Source organism: Perca fluviatilis, chromosome 17, assembly GCF_010015445.1.
Source record: "Perca fluviatilis chromosome 17, GENO_Pfluv_1.0, whole genome shotgun sequence".
In the NCBI taxonomy this organism is placed as follows: domain Eukaryota; kingdom Metazoa; phylum Chordata; class Actinopteri; order Perciformes; family Percidae; genus Perca; species Perca fluviatilis.
In genome coordinates this window covers 226,260-251,585 of record NC_053128.1, presented here as the reverse complement: position 1 = coordinate 251,585, position 25,326 = coordinate 226,260, and the positions used below count along the sequence as shown (strand labels likewise).

At 41.4% G+C, this 25,326-nt stretch overlaps 1 protein-coding gene across 2 annotated transcripts in view; it reads right to left on the bottom strand.

Annotated features, from left to right (window-relative positions):
- The window catches only part of LOC120546081 (ras-specific guanine nucleotide-releasing factor RalGPS1-like), a 199,585-nt gene that overhangs the window by 7,958 nt on the left and 166,301 nt on the right, over positions 1–25,326 (bottom strand). The window contains exons 12-17 of one of the 2 annotated variants that reach the window (XM_039780849.1): positions 13,769–13,895; positions 13,405–13,556; positions 12,909–12,957; positions 7,229–7,309; positions 3,850–3,955; positions 3,629–3,721 (exon numbers count right to left, since the gene is read on the bottom strand). In XM_039780849.1, the coding sequence (XP_039636783.1) occupies positions 3,629–3,721; positions 3,850–3,955; positions 7,229–7,309; positions 12,909–12,957; positions 13,405–13,556; positions 13,769–13,895 (608 nt within the window). The remainder of the gene's footprint in view (positions 1–3,628; positions 3,722–3,849; positions 3,956–7,228; positions 7,310–12,908; positions 12,958–13,404; positions 13,557–13,768; positions 13,896–25,326) is intronic. The other variant, XM_039780850.1, reaches the window with a different exon arrangement.

Below are 25,326 nucleotides of genomic sequence, written 5' to 3'. Positions count from 1 at the left end.
ATGATTTTTTTTCTCCATATAATGAATAATATGTAGATGGGGCTTTGGTGGAGATTAGAGGCTTGGCTATGTCAAAGATAAGCAACAAAATTAATTTGATTGCATTAGTATTTTTTACATAGTGCCATATACTCCCTTTGGACACCTTCGAGGCAAAAATGTCAATGTCCAAAATACTGTTATTAAATCATCATATATCAATATTGTTTTCTGCTTTTCTTTCATAAATCACTTAAACAACTTCTAAATTGCTCAAAACTACCAAACATTCAATAGGTTTTTAGGATTTAACCCTTTAAATGCCAGTTTAATTCTTTAAAGCAATTATTATTTATCAAAAACCCAACAGAACATTAATTATTTTCCATAAAATAAATCGTAGGGGAATGGGGCTTTGGTGGTGATTAGAGGCTTTGACATAGGGCTGGGCGATATGGCTAAAAACTGTATCACGATATAAGTGTTTCATATCGGTCGATATCGATAATTATTGATATTTTTTATGACCTATTTAAAATAAGGACCAGGAGAAAAATATATTACATTTAAACATTTTTATTTTAAACTTAACCTTCCTCTGATTATAATCCCCTCAGTTATAAAAGCAGAAATGTCAACACAACCATGGAAATCACTCAAATAATTAAAATGTAAACATAAGTCTAAAATCACAGTGAAGAAAGAATAAGTAAGAACTGCTTAATAAGGTGTAATAAAATGGTGCAAAGTGTTAAATATAAACATAGAGAAACCTGAGAAGAACTATTTTCTGCAGGTTTAGTGCTAGGTTGGTAACCTGGCTTCTGGACTGTGCTCAGCACGTCTGCCTCCGTTATTTCTTTGTAGCGTTTAGATAAACGTTTTTAAAGTATTTTTTGGGGGGTTTTTTTTTTTTTTTTTTTTACCTCTCCATGGTGGTCTGCTGCTTGTAGCGTTTAGTAAGGCGCTGATGCAGAGTACCTCTCCATGGCGGTCTGCTTTTGTAGCGTTTAGTAAGGCGCTGATGCAGAGTACCTCTCCATGGTGGTCTGCTGCTTGTAGCGTTTAGTAAGGCGCTGATGCAGAGTACCTCTCCATGGCGGTCTGCTTCTTGTAGCGTTTAGTAAGGCGCTGATGCAGAGTACCTCTCCATGGCGGTCTGCTGCTTGTAGCGTTTAGTAAGGCGCTGATGCAGAGTACCTCTCCATGGCGGTCTGCTTCTTGTAGCGTTTAGTAAGGCGCTGATGCAGAGTACCTCTCCATGGCGGTCTGCTGCTTGTGTGGTGTAGCAGCTGCAGATGTTGTTGGACGTTGCTGGTGAATTCGGCTTTGCTCCAAAATGTGAGCGCGGCTAAGGTGGTAAAACAAGTTTGCGGTAGTGTTGGTGGGGACAACGGTCAGACTTATAAAATCCCCAAAACTGCCATACTGACTTTTCCTGTTTTATCAACAATTTCCTCGCTCGCTGCGGCACTCACTTTCCACTTATCGCTCCACGCCGCCGGTTCTGTTATTGTAGAATCCAACACGAGACAGCGATGTGGCGCAACCAAACATGATACTGTTACATGATTGGCTGTTAGAGTGTCACTCCCTACGTTGCTAGGTTACCAGAGAGTGAGTGCCTTTGTTCATGCAACCAAACTTGCTTTGCAACTTCTGGTTTCTTCCGAAGAAGAAAAAAACAATATTTATAAAAAACAAGTTATCGAACGTTTTATCGAACGCATTTTCTATTCATATTGATTATGTGTCTATCGCGATACATATCGTTATCGTTTTATCGCCCAGCCCTACTTTGACATGTCAAAGAATATGAACAAAATTAATTTGATTGCATTAGTACTTTTTATGTAGTTCCAGATACTCCCTTTGGACACCTTCGAGGCAAAAAAAAAAGACTTCCATTATAACCACATGTTTTGATCTCACTGCCTTTACAGTATAAAACCATGCATTCTGTAATGTCAGCATTTCATTTGGAAGAAAACTAGTCATATTTGACATTTTTACAGTATTTCACCAGATTCAACCATTTTGCCCTTGTAGGCCGATGCATGAAGTCATTGTATTTTTACCAGTTATATTATGTGTGTGTGTGTGTGTGTGTGTGTGTGTGTGTGTGTGTGTGTGTGTGTGTGTGTGTGTGTGTGTGTGTGTAAATGTGTAATCAAGCAATGATCATTTTAGGGCTGAAAAAAGGCATCTTTTGAAGGATGCATTTCATGTGTCTTTGAAGACGTGCTTGAATAAAAACATTGTCTCCTGCATGCGCTGTAAACTGGCGCTTATCATTTCAAATGGTTTGTGGGACATGGTGGCCCTGAAGACTGGTCTCCCACTATGGACATCCCACAGGCACTTCAAATACATAAACTGGCATTTAAACGGTTAAAATCCTGAAAATGATTGAATGTCTGGTGGTTTTGATTAGGTTAGAAGTTGTTTAAGTGATTTATGAAAAAGAAGCAGAAAAAAATATTGATATGATGATTTAATAACAGTTTTTGTGTGCATGGACATTTTTCCCCTCGAAGGTGTCCAGAGGGTACAAAATGAATCATTTAAGTATAAAAGACATGTAAGAGTAAAAAACACTGGATTTAAAAAATTTGACTGAAAAGAAAGGTTCCTACAAAATTTCATGCCATAAGCAGTAACACAGCAAAAATGATCACAAAATGAAAAAAAAACCTTAAGAAAAATTTACAAAAATGGCCGAGGAGGGCATGAGAGTTAAAAAAGTAACTAGAGATCAGGCTATGGAGACAAGGAAAAGACAACACAAGACATGTCATTGGTCAGCTGTTTTCTCCATCAAGTCAGTGACGGTTGATAGTTAAGACAACATGAAGCAAGTTAAAGCAACTGTCTATTTTTTACATCTAGCAAAGCAACTCTGTCTGCAAGACATGACTTGATATATAAGTTAATATAAGATGCTTTATTGTCATTGCATGCTAAACACAACAACGTCTGGTTTGGCAGTCATCCCCTCCACAAAGCAGCATATATAAACTAAACTGATTTCTCAATTACGCTGTGCTGGCAAACGTAATTGCTGCCTGGACACAGGCATAAGTTTTTTCGCGGGAACGTGGTCTTTGACTCCAGAGTCCTGGGTACACATCCCATCTGTGGTTGTGTTTAGTCAACAAAAGCACTTTGGTTAAGGTGAGGGAAAGATCGGGTTTCCTTTACACATTATAAACACGTCTTGTTACTGCACACGTTTACTACAGCATTATCAAAAACATTCTAATAATGTAGTTTTTGCAAAATTCTATATTTTGATGGAAAACAAATTGAATGGCTAGACAGCAAGCTTCTCCTTTTCAACAGTGACATTCACTCTGAATCACTGAATGAGTGGAAACACAACTACTATGGGGTGTATAATTAAAGCATGATAATGTTCGACACACTGAGATTGTTGTAGTGTAGCCATGGCTCTAAATAACTTCCTTCACCGGAGGCTACTGTATATTATGATGCACAGTTGTAGCTCCACCTTTATTAACTTTATGTTTGTCCAGCACTGATCCTTCCAATGTGGACAATATGTTAGCAGTGTTCAGACTGAAAGCAGCATTGAGTTAAAACATTTCACTGTTTATCACACATTCAGTTATTTAAGCATCAAACTCACATGTTTCCTCTCAGAGGCCCTCAGTGCTTTGGCCCCATAGAATGTCAGTGTCGATCCAGACAGAATGATCCAAAATCTGCTCCACGATGATAACTGCAACACAGCAAAGAAATGGGTATGCTGAAACGTCTCACTCACTCTCGTCAGATAACTCCTTTTCAATTTGCTGACATGGTCAGCTGTATTTGAGGAAAACAGAGTCATATCAAAGATCTCTGTACCTTGGGCTTCCGTCCCTCCTTCAGCAGCGTTTTCCTTCGCAGGGGTCCTTCAATAGCCACACTGCCGGCCTCACTGCATCCATAGCAGGAGTTGGCAGCAGAGGAGCTAAGGGTGTTGGGAAGCGGAGAAGAGATGCAAGGGGGGATCCAGACACAAAACATAGCAAGTAAGTGAAACAGATTCCTGCCAAGTACTCAGAGTTCAGAGAGTGACACAATATGCTGCTCTGTGGTGGCTCTGCAGTATGCAGGTTTTCATTAGTATAGAAGGTGGACTTGTCCGTTAGGTGTCCCTGCACTGATTTATGCTTAAAAAGTAGTTCTTGACAAAGCACTGGGCCACTTGGTTGTAGTATATTTTTCTTATTTTTGCGAATCACATAGTGTACTACTATAGGGTTTGACAGCAGAAAATGCGTTAACTATGTTCAGCAATGAAAGGGTAAGCAAGTTCTCCACTGACATCAGCCTTAATGGACCAAATTTCAATGCAGTCACAAGATGTGAGGGTGTGGCCACATGATCTCTGTTATGATGATGCCATATTTGCCGTGACGATAGTCCAGACTCTGGGTATCCATATCACTTTTGTAAAACAAATGCAATATGAGCAAAGTGGAATGAGTAGATTATGGTGTGATCACAAAACAGTGTATGATAATGACAGCAAACGTGTTAACGTGCTATTTGCTAGATGCTATTTGTCAAGAATCCCCCCAGGAGTCCTGCACTAACACATCTAGGGCTAAGGTGTGCCCTAAAGGTGATGTGACTGTTTTCCTGCAAGAATATGAACGATAGTATTTTGGATATACATGGAAATAAACAATTTTAGATTGAGGCATCCTTGAAGGTTCTAGCAGTTAGCATCTGATTCTAGGAAAGACGACAAGCGAGCTTATTTCTCAAAATGTCTGACTGTTCCAATCAAGCAGTCCTCTAAAGTTTTTATTCTGAAAGTATCCTGCCAGCTTTTGGCTTTTAGACCGTTTTCACTTTTCTTGTTTCATAGTATATTTCAAATCCTGTTTCCGACTGTGATTGTAATTAAAGGGTCAGTTCACCCAAATTACAAAAACAACACATTTGCCAAGCTTTGAGCTATGTACATAGTTTTTTTTAGTTTTGTGTAATTTATATTTATGTACAGCCCACAGCCAAATGTTATTCCAGGAAGCCGAGAAAAAAATGAAACGTGAAACTTTGGCAGAAGGGCCTGGACCAGCTTGCTAAAATTTATGAAGGAGGAACAACGAACTCATTTGAGGGCTTAAAATGTAAATATTCTCAGTCTCATTTCTATCACAATCTGAAAATACGACATTTAATATAAAAAAACATACATGCTCAAAATGAGTCTTTCTTAGAACACATTCCTAAACAATCCATACTGAGAAGATTTATCTCTCATGTTTATGAAACTTTAGGCCTAAACTCTAATTATTCTACTGACCACATCCGAAAGCAATGACAGATATAGACTGTCAGATAGAAGAGGATGTATGGGCAACAATCATAAATTAAAGCTGCAAGCAGCTATGGACGGGCCCACGCTCCTCTGCGCGCGTCGGGGTTACTGGCGGACGCTGCTTCTTGCGACCGTGCATTTGCTCACTCAGACACTGCAAATCGTCACCAATGAAAAGGGAACCCCCTTCTGAGTTCAATGATACCTCACACAAGACTCTACGTCATACAGTTCATTAGCTGTGGAAGGGGGCGTGGCTACAGCATAGGGGGCGGGCCAAACCATGACCAATAAAAATGGAACTCTCTGTTGAGTTCAATGATACCTCACACAATAATGTACAAGAAACGGGTCATTAGTTATTAAAGGGGGCGCAGCTTAAGCATAGGGGGCAGGCCAAACCATCACCAATGAGTAAGGAACTCTCTGCTAAGTTCAATGATACGTCACACAAAACTCTACCTTAAACGCTTCAAATGTTATGAAAGTAAATGTCCTTAGTCTTATGAATCATGAAAAGTTTCGAGCCAATTGAAGAATGTACACTCAAGTTACACCCACTTCCTGTTTCGATGGCGAAATGCATAAAATGGCTGCCCCGCCACGGCCACGGCCACGGCCACGCCACGGAAAGTTTTTCTTTTAATAACTTTTCATCTTTAACGTCTTAAGATGGCACAGACCAAATTTGAAGTTGATCGGATGAAATCTCTAGGAGGAGTTAGTTAAAGTACAACGTGGAAATGGCCAAAATCGCACTAATTTCGAACTTTCAATTCAACATGGCAGACTTCCTGTTGGGTTTAGGGTATGGCTCCAATAAAATTTTTTGTACGACTTGAGATGTTACATATGTGTACCAAGTTTCGGGAGTCTATGTTAAACGTACTGCAGGGGGCGCTAGCGAGCCATTTTTGTGTGCCTATGCCCGGAATCTTAAAATACGTAAAGTTTCACCAGACTTGATGCGACCGCCAAATTTGGTGAGTTTTTGAATATGTTAAGCCCCTCAAAAATGCAATTCATTTGCCGGAAGAAAGGAAAGGAAAGGAAAGGGAAGGAAGAATTCCTTCAGTTTCAATAGGGTCTTCGCCGCTGTCGGTGCTCCGGCCATAAATATTACATAGACTTCATTTTACACCACCATTAAGGGGCAGGGCTGGTCTGGGCTCTCCTAAATGCCCTACATGTGATACAGAAATGGGCACATAGCTACATATGTTTTGGAAATGTGTAAGGATACAAATGTTTTGGGGAGATTTGAAGGATTAAATGTTTACCTTGGTTAGATATAATTTGAAACTGTCACCTCAAGTGCAAATAATGCCTACAATGCTATATTGATTGGAATTCTCTTATACATAGCAGGGAAGACTATTCTCAATTTCTGGATCTCTAAGAACACTCTTGCGCTTGATGATTGGTATGAGCAGTATCTCTGGAAAAACTGACTTACACCCTTCGCTTCATGACAATGTTGAGGGATTCATCAGGATATATGGCAACCCGTTTTGGACACAGTGGGCCCCACTGGACTGAACTTTGTCTTTGCCCAATTAACAACATGGGAACTGACTACAGCATATTCTAGCAATTTGAATGTAGTTATGGCCACCTGGCGGAGTGTGCGTTTTGTCTTGATTTATCATTGTTTTGTCTCTGTCTTGCTCTGTCTTATTTAGTATTATGTATGGTTCTCAGTTCCATATATGGCTCTAACCATATATGGAACTGAAATATATGTATTGACTGCCAGAACCCCAATAACAAAAGTAAAGAAAAAGACACCTGACTTCCACCAAGTATGAGGTGAAGGGATGAGGTGAGATAAACAATCAAACTTCTATTACTCCATAAAGATGAGTTTGTTCTTATTTAAAGTCATAATGACTTTCCCACAGTTCACTGTACCTGTAAACATAGCTGCGGCTCCGGGGGGAGTTGCGAAGCGGGACCCTCCAGTTGGGGCCCAGTGTTGCGTACATGCGGCCCCTGTTTGTCACACATTGTCACAGTCAGTCTCAGGCTCATCAGGTTAACATTTTCCTTAGTAGAAATGTTTAGTATATCCATAGGCGTTATAAAAGAAGTGGACGTAGCATCCATGATGTCACCCATTGTTTTGTGGACTGCCGTTTTCAAGCCTCGAGTTTGACATTTTAGCCGCCACCAACTTGTTTTTTTGGAGCCAGAAGTGACCATATTTGGATGAGACGCTGGAAGTAAATGATCAGCAAACTCTAGCACTAGCTACTTAGCTTGGTTGTTGCCATTCCACTGGTCCGAAGGGCCATTATTCTGAAACCCCAATAGTTAGAGAAATGTCCCATTGGACCGAAAGCTCATTAGTCTGACGTCCCGTTATCCTAGTAACAAAAGCACACTGTTCCGAAGGACCGAAAATACACACTCTCCCTAAAGTTTTTTTTAGCCCTTAATCTATTAGTGTATTTGGATGTACAAGTAATCACTTTAAACCAAACCACGATCTTTACCTAATTAAAACCTAACTTAACCTAACGTACTTAAACCTAGCCAGACCTTAAGCACAGCTTTTTTAACACCATAAAACATTAATAAAGCATGTCAAAATACACTACGATATTAAGGGAAGATGACGACAAAGATGGCCTAACTAATCTCTAAACCATAAATAATGGCAGTGCATCATTATTGGTTATCTGACAAAAAAGAGAGAGAGTTTTTCTATATTACTGCGTTCTTCCACGTAATGCAGGATCATGTTTCACTCGACTTGTTGAACTACAATTTAATAAATCAGCATTTATAAAAATGTTTACACTGTGTCGTAAGGCAGGCAAGCGTTATCTGGGAATCATCAAGTTTATTACTTTACACGGAGCTAAACTTAGTACCAATTTATGCTGATTCATGTTCGTCGAAAGTGTCTGCTAATGAGTCGTTACTAGTTGATAGTAAGAAACAGTTGACTTTATTTGCCTCATCATCAGTTATTTAAAATGTAAATTTTTAAACAGACTTTCCACAATTCAATCAGTTCTTCTGATAAATTTGTCAACACAAAGCAGAACTCGGATTTAATAACGTCACGTTATAAAATTGCGTGAATATGCTGATAGGCGGTGTTTCGGGATGTCAAACCAGGTTAGTTAAGGTTACACATCTTACTAAAGGTTATTTCACTTGGTTCACAGAAGGGGTGTTAAAGTTAAACATCAGCTAGCTAAATCAACCTTCTTTGGCTTCACTTTACAGACCGGAAAGCTCCGTCCACTTCTTTTATACAGTCTCTGAGTGGATCTCATGCCACCAGAGTGAACTAACGGCAATTCAAACCAAACACAGTACTGAGTGACACACTTGATGATATCTAATGTCCAACCACAGCTGTTTTTTATCTGCCCATTCTATGTTCTTGCTGGGAGAGATTGATATACAGTAAGATTAACTTCACATTGGATGTTAGCAACATTTAAAAACATTGATATTGAATGCACAATGAATATGCTGCAGGCACAGATACAAGCTAGTGGCACAGAAATACATTTCTCAGACAGATCTCCAGCGTGTGAGGGACATGTTGGAGATCAGGCTCTCTTCCCCTTCTGCTATCTCCACTATCTATTTAGCAGAGCCCCCATCGCTGCGTCCAGAGCTTAGCTCCGCCCAAGACCAATGTGATTAGTTTAAAGAAATGCAAACAACCCAGAGCGTTTTGTTCCCCTGCATTAAAATAATAAGCTTTGGAGCAAGAGCACTGACACAGTGCTGTGGAGAAAGGCCTGGCTAAAGACTAAGACTGAACAGAAGCTGACTGTATGCTTATGATTAATCTCGGAACCCATCAGCTATTGGTCTGACCAGGATTTAGCCGCTGGGGGCTAGGGCCAATATTTCGGGGGTTCGGGTGTAGCCAGCAGATATCCAGGCAAAAACTTCCTCTTCTGTGGGCCAACCATTGCTTACAGTCTGATTAGCACCATCATATCTTGAAGAGCTCATAGTACCTTATTGTCCCTCTAGAGCACTGCGCTCCCAGAATGCAGAGTTACTTGTGGTTCCTAGAGTCTCTAAAAGTAGAATGGGAGCCAGAGCCTTCAGCTATCATGCTCCTGTTGGGGACCAAGAGCTTGGTTAAATCTGATTTTAACCAAAAGGCCTCATATTAAACTGACCTCTGGATACAGGACACACATATGCTCAGAGACAAAGGAACATGTCACCAAGACAAAGGAATCTTGGCCTGCATGTAAACTCCAAAGCGGGGGTAATTCAGACCTCTATGCGAAGTGCCAGCCAGAAGGGAAACTCCTCACAACTGGCAGGAAGTCAAAGGACTACAACGGTGTAGTTTTTCACCCTTTCAAGAGTTTCGAATCTTCCGATTGGTTCAGCGGGACCATAAACACAGCAGGGGGTCCTGATCTATAAATAAGCCTGATCATCCAAAATCCCTCGTTCTTCACTTGCAACTCGGTTGCTAACAGGAGACGCGCAAGCGCTTGTGCTCAACTTTCATTTTCTGGAGAAAGTGGATTTTATTTCGGTGGATCCTTGAAAAACGCACCAGTGTTTTTCATAACTGCGAAAATCAGCTGTGAGCTACTGGAGTGGGTATAGTGACGTTTTCCTCAGCAAAACCAGAAGTCTCAGTCTGTCCTAACTAAACGTTAGCCCAGACCCGAGTAGCTGAGGGGAACTGGGTCATTATCGATAACTGAGATCATAGTGCCTCTTTTCTTTACTCTCCTTCTCTTTTTACTACACAACACACACACACACGACACAGGCTAAGCCGCAAATACCAAGCTACGCTGTAGCTTCACACGCGGGATCTCCCTACGTTCCTACAGAGCTAAAACAGGAACTAGCTACCAGATCGGCGCGACGCGTTCTCGTTGCCTAGCAACCCCGGCTTCTTCAGCCCTCTCCGCAACGCAGCCACCACTACCGCCCTCTTGAGGCTAAATAGTTTTGTGCAGCTCACAGGAGTAGCCATCTTTGGAGTTGTTTTGGTGTTTAGAACTACCTCCGACCCCCCCTCCTTTGTCACTCTCTCTCTCACACACACCACACACACACACACACACACACACACACACACACACACACACACACACACACACACACACACACAGACACAGACACAGACGTGTCCATGACACATGCTGCTTTGTTTTTGCTTTGTTTTTGGTTGTGATATTATAAAAAGGTATATGAGTTTATTGTTGAAAAATTATTGTTTAGCTACTGATAATTGTGAAGTTAATAAACCTTATTATACTTAATTAGCAGTTGCTTGTGATTATTTGTGTACTTGTTGTAATAATTGCTGGTCAATCAGGTCCGTGCTTGGATTCACCCCTTCCTTTATTTCCTTTTGAAAGGATTTACACAGAAATGAGAGTGATCCACAGTTTGATTATTGGTCCCTGACTAGCAGGGTGGTGCCCCGTTTTGATTGTTTGTCGATTTGATAAAGTTATTAATAACCATATTCATAACTTTATTAATATTGATAAAACATCTTTGATAATTTGCCAATGATCAAATCTGTACCCTAAGGGAATCCTACACTCCTCTCCTGTGGAACCAGCTCCCAGTCTGGGTTGGGGGGCAGACACCGTCACCACATTTAAGAGTAAACTTAAAACTCTCCTCTTCGATAAAGCTTATAGTTAGGGAGTGAGGAGTTGCAGCGTCTGCCTAGACCAGCCTTCTCTGCTTCTCTTCATAGTCGTCAGATTCATCTACCAACCCTTATAGAGCAGCTCTTAGTTATGCTGTTTTAGTTTTAGACTGCCGGGGGACTTCCTTTGACACATTGAGCTCTCTCCTCTCCTCTCTCTTTCCATCTGTGTGCATCCATGTCCCAGAAATGTTTGTTACTAACTTAGCTCTGGGAGCTTTTCCCCCAGAGTCCTTATGTTTTCTCGCCCCGCATTTTTACTTGGATTAGGGTGGCACCTATCATGGTTGCAGCTGTCGCCGTGGTCCTGCTCCCCGTCCTGCTATGCCGTGCTACACCCTGCTATGCTCTACAGTGCCCTGCTAAGCCCTGCTACGCCCTGCTATGCTCTACAGTGCCCTGCTACACCCTGCAGTGCCCTGCTACACCCTGTAACGCCCTGCAGTGCTCTGCTATGCCATTAACTACTACAACTACTATTTATAGTCATAGTTCCATTATCTTTATTGTGACTATTATTGCCATTGTTCATCACACCGCCAACCGGCACCGTCAGACACCTCCTACCAAGAGCCTAGGTCTGTCCCGTCAGACACCTCCTACCAAGAGCCTGGGTCTGTCCCGTCAGACGCCTCCTACCAAGAGCCTGGGTCTGTCCCGTCAGACACCTCCTACCAAGAGCCTAGGTCTGTCCCGTCAGACACCTCCTACCAAGAGCCTGGGTCTGTCCCGTCAGACGCCTCCTACCAAGAGCCTGGGTCTGTCCCAGGTTTCTTCCTAAAAGGAAGTTTTTCCTCGCCACTGTCACACTGAATGCTTGCTCTTGGGGGAATTACTGGAATTATTGGGTCTTTGTAAATGATAGTGTGGTCTAGACCTATTCTATCTGTAAAGTGTCTTGAGATAACTCTTGTTATGATTTGATACTATAAATAAAATTGAATTCAATTGAATTAGCAACTTGAGACAAGGACTTGAAAGACGATGCCTATGACCGAATTGTTTCTCTGCACATGAAAATGCAGGTACATTTTTAAAAAGCTAATAAAAAGCTAAATGGTTGACAGACAATAGCCTATGGGTTCTGAGATTGCATTTCAGCCAATGCGTTTTGTCTCTTTTCATTTCCACATGGACTGTTTACCTGCATGCCACCAAAGCATGCTCAGACATGATTGGTCAATCCTAATCTCGACTACAAACGGAAACCAGAACGCTTCCGATATCCACATCTTGTCCCGTTGCTACAGATTCTGCAGATTTAATAGAGATTAATTGATGATCACTCTGAGGTGGTGACATTGTTTAAATGGGATTAAAGTGAGAGACATTTTTTTTTTGTCCTTAGGTTGTTATCTAAATAGATAATTGTGCCGAACTTTTGTCTCCGTCCTCTGGTAGCGCGAGTAATGACACAAACACTGTCACAGTGGGATTCATAATAACATGGGGTCACTGTGCTCTCTCCCCCCTCCCTCCCTCCCTGGCTGTCAAGGGATTGGGCAATACAGGTAGACTGACATACTGTGTAACCAATCAGAGAGCCAGAATAAGCAGCTAGGCTGTGAAGAGCTGTGAGTGATGGAGCACTGCTGATGTAACACCTTGTTGTGGAGTTAAACTACTCGTTCTGGAACAAATTAGCTGTACGGGCATCCTCCTGGTGCTCCAGTGTGGGAATGTCTCCACAGACACCAGAGCCCACAGCGTCGCTATACTGACAGATACATACAGCTTTCCCTGGCAGTGATAGGCTGAAACAGCATTGTGTGAACTCGTTAGATGAGGGCTTAAATGTAATGTTCATTTAGATGTAAAGGTTCCACACTCTAGGTATGCTTTATATGTCATTTCAAAGTGATATAACCTTCAAATCAAGGAGGATCAAATGTCTGCTTCTATCTGATGATTGTCTCTCACCTCTCCATTGCAGGTGACAGCTCCTCCCCCAAAGAGCTTTCACTGCTGCCTATTAGGAAAAACACAGGACAGGTGTATTCTAATGTATGTGTAGAGTTAATGAGTAAAGTTAATCATGCATTTGTAAATATAGTATAAGCAGTGTGGAATAAGTATTTTGCTGTAGAAAACTTCACTCAGGTTCCATATTGAAGAAAAATAATCTTTACTTTAGCTTCAGAAACAAACCGATGATTAAACACCTCAGTGTTACTGAAGTTGCTATTGTAACTACAAAGATTGAAGGGAGAGTCATTACTGTGGACTCCTTACACAGAGAGCTTACTGTCATACAAAACAGCAGGCACTTCATTCAGAAGAAACAAAGACAATACCATAGTAACATAAAAATACAACTATTTGATATTACACTTTCTTCTACAGCACAAACTGGTTAGAAGAGACAAAGCTGCATTGTGTCTGCCATGAACAGAACCGGATCTAAAGATAGACGTACCTAATGACAGGCCATTGGACACAGAAGTACTGTGTGGATCGTTCCGGACCGGACTCTGAGACTCTAAGAAGCTGTCGTCCAGTAGGTGGCGTGCTTTCTGTATGGGAAACGTAGCACTCCTGCTCTGGGACATTCCGTACTGACACATCATGCTGTGGACAGAGCAACCCAGGGACCAACCATTACACAGCACAGACACATGTTATTTCACACTCTTAAAGTTCATTTTTGAAGTTTGAGTTGATGAGTTTATCAGTGTTGTTGTAGTTGCCCATGGCTGCCACATCCTATTGTTGGACTTAAACATGGATTTAGACAGATAGCATGGACAGTTTATTGTTGTGTGGAGGTCTGTCACACTCACTTGTTTCCCAGACTGTGGCTCTTCCTGTGGTGAGAGGGAGGTGGGGTGGCGATATGAACCCCCACAGAAGCGTCGGGACAGGTAGGCCGTCGGTTATACCTCAGAGAGGCAGAGACCGCCGACAGACCTGGAACACAGACAGACCGAGAGAGAGACAGACCGACAGAGAGAGCGACACACACACACACACACACACACACACACACACACACACACACACACACACACATATACACATATACATATATATATATATATATATATATATATAAATATATATTTATATATATGTATCCAGAGTCACTGTGCGTCACTTATTCTGTGTAAATTTAATTAAACACAATATTATTTGGAAATATACGGTATGTGAGAACTATTTGAACTGAAATAATTTTGGTCACAAAACTAAAATACGTTTGACACCTCTATTGCAGTCTTCTGTCAGTGTTAGAGATTCCTTTTCATGGGGACAACACAATAGATGTTAAATGGGACTATGTATATAGAATAGAATGCCTTTTGTCATTGTACCATTTCAAACTTCAGAGGGCTACTCCTGTAAGGTGCCACTAGACAAACAAAACACATTCTCTCCACATATCCCCATGTCAGCTCTTCTTTAAAATGCTTCCTATCAGATCCACTAGATGGAGCCAATGAGGCGGATAATAAAATAACATCAGGAACCAACGCCTTCATCCACTGTTGTGATGCCTTGTTTGTAAAGCGATGGTGTGAATGTGTACACACATGGACGGGGAGTCCAGCCTCAGCTTAGGACTGTTGGATGGCTGAACTGATGCAGTGTTATCATTCTGACTGGAAACCTGTCTGTCTGTCTGTCTATATAATGTAGACATAAACATTCCCACTGATAATGCACTATGGAACTTGTTCAAATTAGAATCTTTGCTACAAACAAGAGGGAAATGTTTACGCATGTGCAACTGTGTAATCATAAAACATAATGTGGTAAAGTTAGAATGAATTTGGCAGCAGGATAATGTGCTCCCTGTGGGACAGAGTTTGCTGTAATATGCCTTCATTCCCCCTCTTCCAGCTCGTAAAGACGCGTGCTACTTTGGCTCGCTGACTTCCTTTCTGGAGAAGTGTGCACTCAGCAGGATGGCACTTTATTCTGAAAACTCACAAGTATCCAAAGTTTACTCTCCTTTTCCACACAACAAATTCATTAAACCCATTTCGCTAATGGTTGTAACATTTCAATAAGTTCAAACTTTATAAAGTCACTCTTTCAAAAGCTTAATTTGTACTAAATGTTACTCATTTGTCATATTTTGTTTGGCAAAAATATTTCAAGTACGAGCTGTAAACACAATTTACAATAATTTCTGCATATGAATCAAATTATGTAACACCACCATTGGGAGAGTGAGATCGATCATTGGCATCTTTACCCATGACGCCACAAGGCAAAAAAAAGCATTCTGTGGTGATATCATAACATTTTAAATCTTTAAAAAATGTTGAGCTAAAGGTTGTTTAAAGAATAAAAATGAAGACATCTATCCCAGTCCAGTTTTATCTCCAGATGGGGAGTTCTGTTTACTCTATACCTGGATTAATTTCAAAACTAATATATCTCTTATTTTAATCTTTCATCGCACCTTACATTCTTCAGTAGCAAAGAATAGTGTGTAAGGACCGAGGGTGTAGTATGCTCTACAGATTATAAAGGCCCTCAGGGGCAACATTGTGATTTTTTTATATTTGGTCTATATAAATAAAACTGACCTGACATGAGATGATTGACTGAAAATAAGCACTGAAGAGAGCTCATATTCTGGGGCTCCACCATCAGAGGTGTTCTCCCTGTTCTCACTCAGTGAGGAATCAACTGCTGAACATGTCAGGTCATGTGACATTTTTCTGCTTTTTGCCACGTTGTAGTCTATATCCACGACGTTCCACTTCTGGGATTGCTCTGTTGGATGCAGGATGAAGGGCAGTGGGATGAAGGTCGCAGACACTAACAGACTGAACAAACTGATCAGGAGATGCTGTCCAGGCTTCATGTCCATCTTGGATAATGTCTCCCACCCTCTCTACGACACACTGGCCCTGCAGAGGAGCACCTTCAGCAGAAGACTCCTCTCACCCAGATGCACCACAGAGCGCCACAGGAAATCTTTCCTGCCTGTGGTCATTAAACTTTACAACACCTCCCTCAGACAGTCACTCACCCCCTCTCTGTAATCATCTCAAACAAAGACAATCACTTCTCTTTTTTATCGCAATAAAATCATCTCAACATAGACAATCATTTCTCTTTTTTATTGCACTATTTGCACATTAACGCTGTACATTTCATATTTTATATATTATTACTGTATATTTGTTTTTATTATATATGTTTAAAGTATTGATAATATATGTTGTTTTTATTTGTTGTTTGTATACCTGGAGTGGTAACGAAAATAATTTCCCCCTGGGATTATTAAAGTATTTCTGATTCTGATTCTGATTGCTGACTAAAATTCTGCCGGATTTAACTCTTTTCAGCCAGATGTCCGTCCCCTTCCTCTGTCTCTGTGTTGGCGTTCTAACCTCCGGTGGATTTGTGAGGACTATGGTTAACTGCTCCTCAGATCTCTGCAGGGTAAATCCAGACAGCTAGCTAGACTATCTGTCCAATCTGAGTTTTCTGTTGCACGACTAAAACTACTTTTGAACGTACACATGTTCCACCAAAACAAGTTCCTTCCTGAGACTATTTAGCAGAGGCACCGTGGCTCCGTCCGGAGCTTAGCACCCCCTAAAATGATTGTGATTGGTTTAAAGAAATGCCAATGCCCAGAGCATGTTTTTCTCCCATCTCTAGTCTCTGCAAAAAAGCCTCTTGAAGGAACTTGTTTTGGTGGAACATGTGTACGTTTATTGTACATCTGTCAATAAAAAATTGTGGCAGTTGAATTGAAGAAATGGAGAGAGAAAGATATTTCCAAAAATTTGAAAAACATATACCAGGCTTCACTACCTACACTGAGGACAAAAAGCTTCCTTTTCTATTAGGGGAAGATAAAAACACGGCATGGCTAGCAGCTAAATATGTCTTCTCCTGCCACAATACAAGGCAAAATAAATAGAAAATAGTACATATAATCATTTTAATTTTTCTATTATTTTATTTATTTGTATTCTTTTTTTAAATATATATATATATATATATATATATTGTTTCAACGTACCCTTTGAGGGACATGCACTGAATTTGTTTAGTATCTGCATTTATATCATAATTATCCTGTTTACTTGTATTATTATATCAGATGTAGTTACTCCTTGTTGTTGTTTATGTATGTTTGTTCTTATGCTTTGGCAACACAGATGAATTTTTTGTCATACCAATAAAGCAACATGAAATTGAAATTGAAGATAGAGACAGAGAGAGAGAGAGAGAGACAGACAGAGAGAGAGAGAGAGAGAGAGAGACAGACAGAGAGAGAGACAGAGACAGACAGAGAGAGACACAGACAGACAGACAGAGAGAGAGACATACAGACAGACAGACAGACAGGCAGGCAGACAGAGAGACAAAGAGAGAGAGAGTTTCCGGATTCCATCTTGAGAGGTCACACACAAGATGAGCTCCTGAAAATTTTACCTTTGAAATCAACTTCTGGATGAAAAAAACGAAACCGAAGAAATCAATAACCTGCAAATAGCAACATAGAGATACAGACATCGAAAAAACAAGACGGACTGCAACAAAAATATCCGTCTTACGACCAAAAAGAGAAGATCTCCAGCACATCTAAGCCTGAAAAACAGCAAGGAGCAAACCAACCGACCCTGCTAGCCTGACACAAACCTGGAGGAGAGGTAGGAAAAGAGGCTGGAAAATAAAGAAATAAGGAAAAACAACGTAAGACATAGACACTACACTGAAAGTAAAACAAATTTGTTTGAAGAGGGGAGATTTGTTGGCCTTGACAGCAGAAACTTGGCTAGCTTAGCCATTTTGACCGTTGGAATCAGTTGGAGTCAGTTGGGATCAATTTAAAAAATCATTGTCCCATCAAAGAGTGCTACCATGGAGACGGAACTAAAAAGCAACAGATGCAGCAGAGAGGTAGAATACCCTGCTAACTGTAGCAGTGCTAAAGCAAAGAAGAAACACAAAGAGGCAACACTCCTGTCCAACACAGAACAACTGTTTGCTGATTATATTTTTTGCAATAACAAAAAGATAAAAAATGATGTCCTCTTTCATACAAATGACATCAATAAATGGAAGCAGGTCATCTGTAACAGTTACTCACACATTGCCAAAGAAGGCATTGGTTGCGGAGGCAGCTTAACTGTGTGTCAGGACGAAACCCTTGATACAGACAACCCTTTACTCACTGTTACTTATTACACTAAAAAAGGTACAGTGCAAGTACAGGGAAATGAGGCAAGCCTCAACTCCTTTGAGGAACTATTCCCCAAGCTGAAAGCAGAGGCTGAAAGAGACCGACCTAGTACCAGTTGCATCACTATGGGAAGAGACACAGGATCAGATCAGGAAGAGGAGGGTGGCACCATGATCCCAGAGGTCACAAAACCAGACCTGAAGCTCATAACCAGTCCATCTGGCCCTGTCCCTCCAACACCCTCCAAACTCTTTCAACAACTGAGAGAGAGCCTGTCCCTCCTGGAGCTGGATTTCACATAGTTCAAGGAGCTCACTATGGCCAGACTCGCTGAATCTGAAACCACCCAACAGCTGAGACATGAGCTCCACCAGCTAAAGGAGGACAGCCACGAGGCCATCGCAGAGCTGAGTAGGGAGAGTGAAGTCACCACCACAGAAATGAAGGAGACCCAGAGGAGACTCAGACAGCTGACACAGACCATACTCGAGCTGGAAGTGGAGAACACCACACTCTGAGCCCAGACCCTGAAAATAAAGGAGGATGCAACCAACAGAGACCTGAGCATCAGCTAAGTGCTCCAGGAGATGAGGAAGCAACTCCTGAAGAAGAGCTGCCATGAATCTCTTCCCAGCTACAAACATGCCGCTGTCCCAACACCTACCCTCTCCCTTGCTACCAAAGCAACAACTCCCTCCGACACCAGCAGTTCCCACCTTCCACAGCCTTTACCCAGGTCTCCAACCCTGACACCCAGAGACTCCGCCCCAGACAAAGACCCCCTCCCTGGTGCCCAACCCCTATATTACACAGAGCTCAGCCCTGACATAGCAGCCAAGCCAGAAGCACTGGTGGTCCTACTCATGGACTCAAATGGTAAATACTTGGACACCAAACGCTTCTTCCCTGGCCTCAACACCACAGCCAAACGCTGCCAAAACACAGGCCATGCCATGGAGCTGCTCAGACAGGACACATTGGGGAGGCCCCAGTACATCGTGGGGCACACAGGCACCAATGACCTTCACACCCTACACAGAGGCACTGCTGAGGCCATGGCCAAGATGGCTGAGAAGGCCTCCAGGGAATTCCCTGACAGCAGGGTGATTATCTCTACCCTTCTCCCCAGAACAGACACCCCTGCATATGTCATCCACGAGGTCAACATGGAAATCTCAAGGGGATGTGCATCCACATAGCTCACCACGCAAACATTGGAACATGGGATCTCTATGACGGGATTCACCTGAACAAGGGTGGGATAAGAACTTTCGCCAAAACGTTGAAGGATGTTACCCTTGGTCGCAAACCCAACCATACCACCCACCCAACTGCTGCTCCCAGGAACTACAGACCACCCATATACCAACAGGACAGTCGGAGGAACTCTACATCCCACCCTCCTGCCCCACCAAGCCACAGAACACCTCCCTATCATCACCAACAGATGACCTACCCATCTATGATGAACAATACTCCCCCTCTCCAATCAAGTACACCGATGTCTGAACTCAGGGTGATCAAAGAGATGCTCCACACTCCATTACTACTCTATTACTACAAATATGAGGTACAGAGATACCATAGATAACACATTCTCTCTCTCACACACACACACACACACACACACACACACACACACACACACACACACACACACACACACACACACACACACACACACACACACACACAGTAATTGGTTACAGCAGGTTAGCCTTTTTCGTCGGTTTCGTTTTCGTTTTTAGTTGAATTTCTCCATTTCTCTCAAAAATGAAATCTTTAAAAATAAGCTTTTGGAATATTCAGGGTCTGTACTCTAGTACATTTGGTCTTAAGACCACAGAACCTGATATCTTTAATAACGTAAATTATGTTGATATTTTAATTCTGTTAGAAACGTGGTGTCGATCTGATACAATCGCCCAATGTCCCTCAGGCTACAGTGAAATTACAGTTCCTTCACTTAAACTGAGCACAGTACACCGTGGCAGAGACTCTGGAGGAATATTAATCTGGCTTAAAGCTGATCTCACCAATCACATCAGCACGGTCAAACAAAACAAAAACCACATTTGGTTGAAAATTAATAAAGACGTGGGCATTTATGACGTAGATTTATATCTGTGTGCAATATACACCCCTCCATCAGAGTCCCCATACCATGACGAAGACTTCTACAGCTCTCTACAGACAGAGATTTGCCAGTTTCAAGCCCAAGGCAAAATACTTCTGTGTGGGGACTTCAACGCACGAACAGGCTCAGAATCTGACTGTATAGACCACACAGGAGATAAGGATGTTTTTAGACCGTCACTTTTGACCCCCATAACCACAGTCATGAGGAACAACCCTGACAAAACAATAAATAGAAAAGGGAAAGAGTTAGTGCATCTCTGTAGAGCCTCAGGCCTGTATATATTACATGGGAGGTTCAGAGGAGACAGTCTGGGACGAACAGTAGTTCAGCTCTTGGTAAAAGTGTAGTTGACTATGCCATCTCAGACATGGACCCCTCCTCATTCAGTGCTTTCACTGTACGAGCACAGCCCCCCTCTCAGATCACAGCCAAATAAATATGTACTCGAAAAAAAACAGAGATACTACTAAGAAACAGCCAAGTAAACTATACAATCTAAATCAGGCATACAAATGGGCTCCAAACAGTAATGAACAATTTATACACACTTTGAACTCTAATGAAATAAAACATGCAATAAACACATTCAACATAGTCCACTATCAAAATACCTCTGAAGGCGTTAACAAAGCAACAAAAGACATTACCCATATCTTCCAAAACGCTGCATTAAATTCCAAACTTGGAAAAACAAAAGGAAAACACCTTAACAGTGAACAAAAAACCTCTGACCAAAAATGGTTTGACAGTGAATGTAAAGAAATGAGGAAACATTTAAGACAGCTATCAAACCAAAAACACAGAAACCAACATGACCCAACACTACAACATGAATACTTTGAAACTCTGAAACAATATAAACAGACCATAAGACTAAAGAAATTCTACCATACCAATCAAACACTTCAGGAGATTGAAAACGCAGTAGGACAGGGTCAGTTCTGGGACATGTTGAACAGTTTAGAAACCACAAAGCCACAACAATTGGCAATACAAGATGGAGACATCTGGAAAAATACTTCAGTGACCTTTACAAAAGTATCCCACCTGAAGACCTGAACATAAACCAAATTTATATTAAATCAAAATTAGACAATCTTGAATCAGCCATCAAAACTAACCAAAATCCATTAGATTATCCAATTACACAAAAAGAGTTAACAGACAAACTGAAAACTCTTAAATCAAGAAAAGCTTGTGGCACAGATTGCATAAAAAATGAAATGCTGAAAAACAGTACCCCAGAGTTACAAATTGCAATTGTTAAACTGTTCAACATGGTGCTGACATCTGGCTGCTTTCCTGATGTCTGGAACCAGGGGCTGATCACCCCAATCCACAAAAATGGAAATAAATCAGACCCTAATAACTACAGAGGGATCTGTGTCGCAACAGCAACCTTGGGAAAATTTTCTGTAGTATCCTAAATTCAAGGATACTAACCTTTATTTAAGAAAAAAAAAACATACTTAGTAAATTCCAAATTGGCTTTCTTCCAAGTTACAGAACCTCCGATCATATATACACCTTACATACTTTAATTGACAAACATGTCCACCAAAAAAAGGGAGGGAAAATATTTGCTTGTTTCATCGACTTTAAAAAAGCCTTTGACTCCATTTGGCATGAAGGACTTTTCTTCAAAATCCTTCAAAGTGGAATAGGTGGCAAGGTATATGACCTTATCAAATATATGTACAAGCACAATCAATGTGCTGTGAAAATGAATAATCAAAGAACAGAATATTTTACCCAAGGACGCGGTGTGAAGCAAGGATGCTGTATAAGTCCTGCATTATTCAACCTAAATGAACTTGCAGACCAATTGGACCGATCAGCAGCTCCAGGCCTCACACTCTTAGACACAGAGATTAAATACCTGCTTTATGCAGATGACCTTATTTTGTTGTCTCCAACAAGAGATGGTCTTCAACATCTGTCCATCCTGGAACAATACTGCCATAACTGGGCATTGGAGGTCAATTTCAAGAAAACTCAAATTATGATCTTTCAAAAAAAGGCCAGATGTCTTGAAACCAAATAGCATTTTACTTTGAATAACACCCAAATTAAACACACACAAAATTATACTTACCTTGGTCTGACCATATCTGCATCAAGGAATTTCAATAAAGCCATACATTCACTTAAAGAAAAAGCATGCACGGCAATGTATGCATTAAAAACCAAGGTGTAACATCCCAATAAGAATCTGGATTAAAATATTTTTATTAACAATGTGTAATTGTACCGATAGCACTATATGGAAGTGAAATTTGGGGCCCACTCAGTAGATTGGAGCATGACTTCTGGGACAAGCACCCGATAGAGACCCTTCACACAGAATTCTGTAGAAGAATTCTAAATGTTCAAAGGAAAACCCCAAATAACGCCTGTCGAGCAGAACTGGGACGTTTCCCATTATTGCTAAATATACAGAAACAAGCTATTACATTTTGGACACATCTTAATTTAAGCCAAAAAGACACACTTCATTTTAAAGCACTAAAAACCCAAGAGCTGAATCCTGAAAACAGTGCCCTCAGTCAGCTGATGGTGAAGCTAACTAACCAGAAACAGTCCCCTCAGTCAGCTGATGGTGAAGCTAACTAACCAGAAACAGTCCCCTCAGTCAGCTGACGGTGAAGCTAACTAACCAGAAACAGTCCCCTCAGTCAGCTGATGGTGAAGTTAACTAACCAGAAACAGTCCCCTCAGTCAGCTGATGGTGAAGCTAACTAACCAGAAACAGTCCCCTCAGTCAGCTGATGGTGAAGCTAACTAACCAGAAACAGTCCCCTCAGTCAGCTGATGGTGAAGCTAACTAACCAGGCTCCCATCAGCAATGGTTCAAAACAACACAACAGAACAAAACAGATTATGAACCATTCAAAAGATCAATATTTAGAACATTGGAAAAGTCAAACAAAAACACAAAGTAGACTAAATTGTTATTTGACTCTTAACAGAGAATATAAACTGGCTGAATATCTGCACACTCTCAGAGATCCTGACTAAATACAGGCTCAGTGACCACCAAGTGGGTCAGACAGACAGGAAGACTCAGACAGACATGTCAGAGAGAGAGAGACAGGCTCAGTGACCACCAAGTGGGTCAGACAGACAGGTCAGAGAGAGAGAGACAGGCTCAGTGACCACCAACCGGGTCAGACAGACAGGTCAGAGAGAGAGAGACAGGCTCAGTGACCACCAACTGGCCATAGAGACAGGAAGACTCAGACAGACAGGCCAGATAGAGAGAGACAGGCTCAGTGACCACCAACTGGCTATAAAGACAGGAACACTCAGGCAGACATGTCAGAGAGAGAGAGACAGGCTCAGTGACCACCAACTTGCCGTAGAGACAGGAAGACTCAGACAGACAGGTCAGAGAGAGAGAGACAGGCTCAGTGACTACCAACTGGCCGTAGAGACAGGAACACTCAGGCAGACAGGTCAGAGAGAGAGAGACAGGCTCAGTGACCACCAACTGGCCGTAGAGACAGGAAGACCCAGGCAGACATGGCTGCCCAGAGAGGAGTGTATGATTGCTCACTGGTCAACAGGGGAGATAGAAACAGAGATACACTTCCTCCTCCACTGTGAAAAATTCTCTTCACTAAGAGACTTACACTTTGGAAAAATAGCCAACAAAATAGCAAATTTCCCAATATTAAGATGAGGAGAGAAGCTGGTAGTCCTCCTAGGAGAAGTGTCCCTTCTCAGCTCCACTGGCAGCTAAATATGGATCTGCCTGCCACAACCTGAGGGACTCACTACTATAAGATCCCAACATTACACATTGGTTTAGGATTGTACAGTCATATTGTACAAAACTGTTAAGTACTATATTGTGTTATGTAACTGCTTTGTAATGTAGTATGTTGTATAACTATCAGTGCAGTATAGAATATATATGTGACACCTACTGTATTTATTTAATATGTGATATGTACTATATATGTATTTTCTGTAAACTGCTTTGGCAACATGTTTTCTTTGTTCATGCCAATAAAGCAAACTGAATTGAATTGAATTGAGAAGGAGAGAGTAGTAGTTTCTATAGCAACCATTAAAAACAAAGCCGTCATGTTGCTGGCCAGCCTGTGGGATATGAGTCAATGGAAAGATGGCTGGGTCTGTCCCTGAGGACACAGCTGTTAGACTGTTAGCTGCGCCGTTAACTTGCTCTACATGACTTTAAAGGATGAAGGAAAAGACTGAACTGGCCTATTAGTTAGATGAGCTTATTTCTCTAAAATAAAGCTGATTATTAGTTACATTTTATTGCTGTTTTTATTCCCTCAGCTGTGTGTTTCCTCAGTCTGACCAGGCGGACACATTTACAGAAAAACACAACTCCATGTAATCCCCCTCACACACCGAGCAGAATATAAAAAGACACAACAGCGTACGAAGAGCAACCACGTGCCTTTGCTGCTCGTTTCAGGACTATAAAACACAAGGACACATGCTTTCATTCACAGTGTGGATGAGAAACAGTTCTGAGGGCAGTGAAGTACGGAGGGGCATTACATTCCCTGAGGAACAAAATAAAGCTCTCATCTTGTAATTAGGACTTCCCTATCTCATAAAGTAAGACTAAGAGTCATAATTACGAAATCCGGATCTAATATTTATGTGAAATCTATCTGGTAATCACAAGATAGTTGTGAGATAACTATGAGGAAAGGTTAAAGGAGAATTCCGGTGGATTTCAACACGTAGCTCTGTTGTTTGAGAAAAACGAAACCAATCGGTGCTGCCTACACCATGTTATCCTCCTGCTAGCGTTAGCACCCAGGAGGCTGAAACAGGGCAGGTTTTAAACGTGCTTTTAGCCTCTTAACATGTTGGAGATGTCATTAGACGGCAAGACGAGTGCTTCGGGACAGTCTACAAACTACAACACCGAAAAGAGATACATATATTAAAAAGAGATAAATATTTTATTTTTTTTAAATATTTTCATAAATAGTATAGCATGAAGAAGAGAGACGCTGGGCGACTGAAAGAAAGCTGGCTCTGTTGTTGGCATTGGC